Genomic DNA, 6,109 nt, shown 5'->3' with positions numbered 1-6,109 from the left:
TCTTACATCAGAAATGCATCTTAAGATGTATGGTGTGCATGGTGGGCACTACAGATTAAAAGATTCCTAAGAAATCCATATAGAATGTAGAATATTTTTGTAAACTTTTGTTAAAAAATAGTGGATGATGTTAATTTTCTATTTATGTGCCCTTATGGTGATATTAAACTTTCAACGAAACTCTCCACCTTTCATAAGCAAGCTATTTTATGTTGGTTCCTTCTTTATGAGCACAATTATTCTCCTCACAAATAGTTTCTTTTCAATTTTATTTTAAATAATGGTAGCATTTCTGTAACATGTGCTCCACTTTGTCTTTCTCTCTCCATCTTTTTATTCTTTACACATTGTCACGAATTTCCTATTCATTTTTTTAAATTTATCACTATATTTGCAATAGATAGCAATATTGAAATTTTAATAATTTCAATCAAGATAGGAAAGAAAAAATGAAGGAATTCAATTTTATACTAGCAATAATAATTAGGTAATTTAGACATTTCACTTGAATTCCATCTTTTTAGCAGAGCCTGGATATTTTTTATTTTTGTTATGTTTCTTTATTTTCTCTACATCTCATTTATTATGCAATTGTCTTTATTTTTTAATATGAATGTTATTTTGATTTCTACTAAAAAACAACAGATGTAGCTTATATGTGTTAAATGTATAAATAAAACTTTAAAAAATCACAACATGCACGTGCACTTGCATCCAGCAGTTTTCATTAGAAAAGAAAAGAGAAGAAATATAATCAAGTACATACAGTTAAAGAAATGCATTTTAAGATGCTACATAGATATAATTGTTGCAACACGTATAAACATTTAAAGTCCACATCTCCTCAGACTGCTCCTTTTCTGTAACATGTGCTCCATTTTCTCTGTCTCTTTCTTAATCTTGTTATTCTTCACGTTTTTATGTGACATAAATTTCCTTTTTTTAAAAAAAAAAAAAAATTGTTATTTACAGGCTTCTCCGCAAAATTCTATCACTGTTGCATTTGTGTATTTTGATAAAGAGAGCGAAAAAGGAAAGAAACCCTTTCTTGCGGACTGGATGTTTTTATTTTGTTATGTGTCTTTATTTCCTCTACATTTTATTTATTATGTAAAAGTCTTTATTTCAGTCTCATTTATTTTTTCTCTATTTTTAAAACATCGAATGTAACCTATATGTGTTAAATGTATTACTAAAATTTTAGAAAAAAGATCGCAACATGCACACACACTTCCACCCAGCAGAGGGAGCGCAAAGATCACTTACAGAAGGAGAAATAATATTAAATACGAAGAAATACGATTTTAAATATTTTAAGAGGGTACACAGATATAGTTGTTGCAACACATATACACATTTGAACTTAAAATCTCATCAGACTGCTCATGTTCTGTATTATGTGGTCAACTTTCTCTTTCGCGCTCTTTCCCTGTTTTTCCTTTTACGTTTTTTTTTTAAATGTCATTGTACATTTCCTATTTTACTTGTTTTTTTTATTCGTAGCAATCAACGCACACACTCTATCATTGTTGCCTTTTTTGTATTTTTAATATTTTCAACAAATGCAGAGAAGAAAAAAAGAAAAGGGGATGTTTTGCGACAGTGCTGCTCACGATGTGGCGGCTGTTTTACGACACCAGCTACGTTCGCGGCACACGTGTGTACAGTCTTACAGCCGGGCGGTGTTTACTCCAACATGGCCAAAGTTTCCAAGAAGAAAGCGAGTAAAACGCGACCAAAAAAGAGCTCCAAGGTAACGGCTGAGCCCGCACCGGAGCAGCAGGATGCACTCTACGAGGACGACGAGGAGGGATTAGACGGAGAAAATGAAAACATCACCAGTGAAGAGGAGCAGGAGGAAGACGGTGAGGATGAACGAAAACGCCAGAAGCTGCTGGAAGCCATCAGCGCGCTGGGAGGTAAGAGGAAGAAGAAGCTGGGGGAGAGATCCGAGGCTGCCCTCAACGTGTCCGAGTTTACGGTCAACGCGGAGGGGGAGAGGGACAAGATCGACCTATCGGACCTGATCGGGACTGTGGAGACAACCCCGGCTGTCCCCGCCAAGACCAAGAAGCAGCTCCAGAACCTGCAGCGGAGCAAGAAGACCATCGAGTGTCCTTTGAGCAAGCAGGAGAGTGAGAGGATCCAGAGAGATGTGGCGTTTCAGAAGGCTGCCTCAGAGGTGACCCGCTGGAAGGGGATCATCAAGCAGAACCAGAGGGCCGAGCAGCTGGTCTTCCCTCTGAACCAGGAGCCCTCTGGCCCCAGACCCATGGAGAGGGTGGTGACCAGCTGGAAGGCACAGACCCCGCTGGAGCAGGAGATCTTCGCCCTGCTGTCTGCCAACAAACAGCCCATCAATGACCCTATCCTGACCCCCGCAGAGGAGGCCTCCATGAGGGCCATGAGCCTGGAGGAGGCCAAGATCCGCCGGGCAGAGCTGCAAAAGGCCCGGGCCCTGCAGTCCTACTACGAGGCCAAGGCACGCAGAGAGAGGAAGATCAAGAGCAAGAAGTACCACAAAGTGCAGAACAAAGCCAAACGCAAAGACTTGGTGAAGCAGTTTGACGAGATGGTGAAGACGGACCCCGGCGCAGCCCTGGAGGAGCTGAATAAGATGGAGCTGTCCAGGATGCAGGAGAGGATGTCACTCAAGCACCAGAACAGCGGCAAGTGGGCCAAGTCCAAGGCCATCATGGCCAAGTATGACGAGGGCGCCCGCAAAGCCATGCAGCAGCAGCTGGAGGTGAACAAAGAGCTCACCCAGAAGCTGGTGACCTCGTTGAATAATGAGGAGGAGGACGAGGAGGAACAGCAGGAAGAAGCAGGTGACCCAGAGGTGCTGCCAGATTTTGTCAATGATGCAGAACAAGGAGTGGATGCTGCAAACCCCTGGATGAGAGGGAAGCTGTCTGAAGATCCTGCTGAAAAAGAGATGAGTGACACTGTGGATCTGACAGCAGAGGAGCCCGGAGCACCAGAAAATCTAGCACAAGAAGAGGAGGAGGTCATGGAAACTGAAGAGGAAGCGCTTCTCAGAGAGTTTGACAGCAGGAGGAAATGGCGTGCAGCTCAGGAGATGGACACAGCAGCTGTAATAGCTGTGGAGGAGGAGCAGGTGGAGGCTGCAGCAGAGGAGCCGGAGGTGTCAGACAGAGAGGAGGAGGAGGAGGAGGAGGAGCAGAAGGAGGCTGCAGCAGAGGAGCCGGAAGTGTCAAACAAAGAGGAGGAGGAGCTCTCACAGTTCACGAGCATTTTCAGAGGATTAGCGGCTGAAGCTGCTGCAGACGCCGGCCACACGGACTCTTCAGCTCAGCTGGAGGAGGGACTGATGAGGGTCAGGACTCTGGAGGACATGGAGCTGCTCAGTCAGGAGACGGCTGCTGCTGATGAAGCGCCTGATGAACCCCAGCAGCCCCCGGCCACAGACACCCTGCACTCTGAAGGTCAGACAGCAGGCAAAGGCAGGAAAAGGAAGAGAGGGATCGAGCTGAAAAAAGTTCTCACCAAAGAGACAAAAGTCATCCAAGGCCCCCTCACTCCAACCATCGAGGATGCTGAGGACTCAGATGAAAAGTTGGACCAGAGAGGGATCATCAAAGAGGCCTTTGCCGGAGACGACGTCATCTCCGACTTTCTGAAGGACAAGAGGAAGCAAGAGGAGGCGGGGAAGCCCAAGGTGGTGGACCTGACGCTGCCTGGGTGGGGCGAGTGGGGAGGCATCAACCTCAGGCCGTCCCGCAACAAACGCAGGAGGTTCAAGATCAAGATGGCGCCACCCCCACCCAGGAAAGATCAGCACCTGCCCAGCGTCATTATGTCAGAGCAGAGGAACAGCTCCATCAGCCTCCACCAGGTCAACTCGCTGCCCTTCCCCTTCGAGAACCATGCGCAATTTGAGAGCACCATCCGCTCCCCGCTGGGACGCACCTGGAACACCGAGCGCACCGTGAAGAAGATCAGCAAACCCAAGGTGCTCACCCAGCTGGGCGCCATCATCGAGCCCATGGCCCGGGAGGAGCTTATGAAAGACAGGAAGCAGGGGCCTGCTGGGAATAAAAGCAGCATGGACTCTAGGAAAAAAAAACACTAACGGCTTTTACTGATAAAAAAAAAAAAAAAAAAGCAGGTTGTTAGCTCCTGCTGAGCTTCTGTTTGGAGCCTCTGTGTGTGTGTGTGACTGTCTGCGTGGGATGCTGATCACTTTACATCAGTCTATATCATGAGAATATTTCAGCGTTAAGCCTTTTTCTGGAGCCTTTCATATTGTATATTTGATATCAGGATATGTTAAATGAAATCTAAAAAAGAAATCAACAAATAATGAAGATTGTTTAAAATAAATTTCATCTGTGGAGTTAAAGACATGCGTACAAGCCTGTGAGTTCAATTATTCACTGCTAGTCTTTATTTGCTCACTTATTAAAATACATTACAGAGGGACTCATGCAACAACATTCTCTTAAATTTCTCTCATATTTTCTCTTCACCCTTAGAGACTGTTTGGTGCATTTTACATGCTTTTCCTTCTTCATTTTTTTGATCATTTTGACTGCGTTCATGCATATGGCATACATTTCAGGAAGATTGTGTATTTTTGTTAAATCTTGGAATTTCCCACTGAGCTCCTACAATAAGTCTAAAATACACTGCAGAAATTAAATTGTTACATTCCGAATGTTAAGGTAAAAAATGCTCCATTGAAACCTATTCAAACTGACTTTTTATTTCTGGGTGTCATTCTGGACTTTTGACTTGGAATTTGTCATTTTTGAGTGTTTTCTACATGATGATGTCATTTTTCACCATGGAGAAAATATATGCTAATTCCACTAGGTGCACTATCACAATCATTGTTGCTGCTAATCATTGACATATCACATATCCCTTTGGTGATTTAAAAAACAACAACTTTGTAGTATACTGAAAAATAATAAAAGATGTTTTATCTAAAAACATGGTGGCATCATGACGAAAACCTGCCATTTAAAGTGTTGATGTTTATGATTAGGAATGATGAAAATAATGACTTAATGAAAGAAGAAAATCATATTAATAAATAATATTTTTCAAAGCTTGATTTTGAAAAGTGCATTTTGTGTGCAGAGCGATTCACTCAGAGCTTGCACAAAAGCAGTTCCTTTGTACTTGTACTGCCTGTGCATGTACAAAAGTCAAATAAACTTCTTTAATCTTGAGTCAAGTGTGTGCAATATTAAAGCTGGCCCTAGGGTTTTATTTTGTGGGAAGAGAAAATATAAGAAGTCAACTCCCGATGCACCAAATGTTCTTAAATATCCAAAGCTGCTCTGACCAGGTTTGTTCAATGATGAATCCCACTGATAATAAGTCACCTGTTGGCACAGGTAACACACTGTCTGTACCATGCACAAAGACTGTGGCACATGTTTAAGATTGGAGAGATGCCACTAAAACAGGCTGTGAAAAGAAGAACTTCTGCAGTGGTGAAATTTACATACTGTTAAATAAACTTAAAGTAAATGTGTTTTTCCAGAGTGTCAGTACTGATGTTACAAGAAAATCTAAACCCAGTGTGACAAAACATCTGCAGTGTTAGCAGCAGTGGTTGAGGAAGTATTCAGATCCTTCATTTACCCTAAGTATAAGTACAAATACCACACTGTAAAAATACTCTGATACGAGAAAAAGCTGCGCATGATAAATATTACTTAGTGCGTAAGTATAATCAGGGAAGTGTATTCAAGTAAAACTATTACAAGCAAATTACTGAATGCAGAAAAAAAAAATCAATAAACCAAATATGTGTGTGTGTGTGTGTATGTATGTATGATAACTTGCTGCTTGTTTGTAGACAACCAAAATAAGCTACCAAAAAGTATTGCAATACTTACTACTGTACTTAAAATAGGGTATTATACTGGTACTAACATAAACACATTTTGAACAAAACCCAGCTGTATTTTCAATAATGTATAAAGCTGAAATGATTAATCCATTAATCAAAAAGTCAATGGAAAGAGAAAAAAAATCTGCAACAATTTTGAGAATGATTGATTGATTTCATTGTTTTTTAGCATAATCTGGAAATAATCCTCAATCACAACCCTTATAATAATAATGATAATGA

General features: G+C 41.7%; 1 protein-coding gene across 1 annotated transcript; it reads left to right on the top strand.

The window, feature by feature from the left end:
- Window positions 1-1,589: 1,589 nt before the first annotated feature.
- Window positions 1,590-4,518, top strand: si:dkey-251i10.3 (uncharacterized protein LOC553498 homolog). The gene is given in 3 exon segments (XM_042494574.1): window positions 1,590-1,628; window positions 1,630-1,670; window positions 1,672-4,518. Coding segments are annotated over 3 exon segments (2,502 nt in total). The 3' UTR covers window positions 4,094-4,518.
- The last annotated feature ends 1,591 nt before the right edge of the window (window positions 4,519-6,109 follow it).

This window comes from Plectropomus leopardus, chromosome 10 (assembly GCF_008729295.1).
Source record: "Plectropomus leopardus isolate mb chromosome 10, YSFRI_Pleo_2.0, whole genome shotgun sequence".
In the NCBI taxonomy this organism is placed as follows: Eukaryota; Metazoa; Chordata; class Actinopteri; order Perciformes; family Serranidae; genus Plectropomus; species Plectropomus leopardus.
Note: the sequence above shows the minus strand (reverse complement) of the source record. Positions and strands in the feature narration are given on the sequence as shown.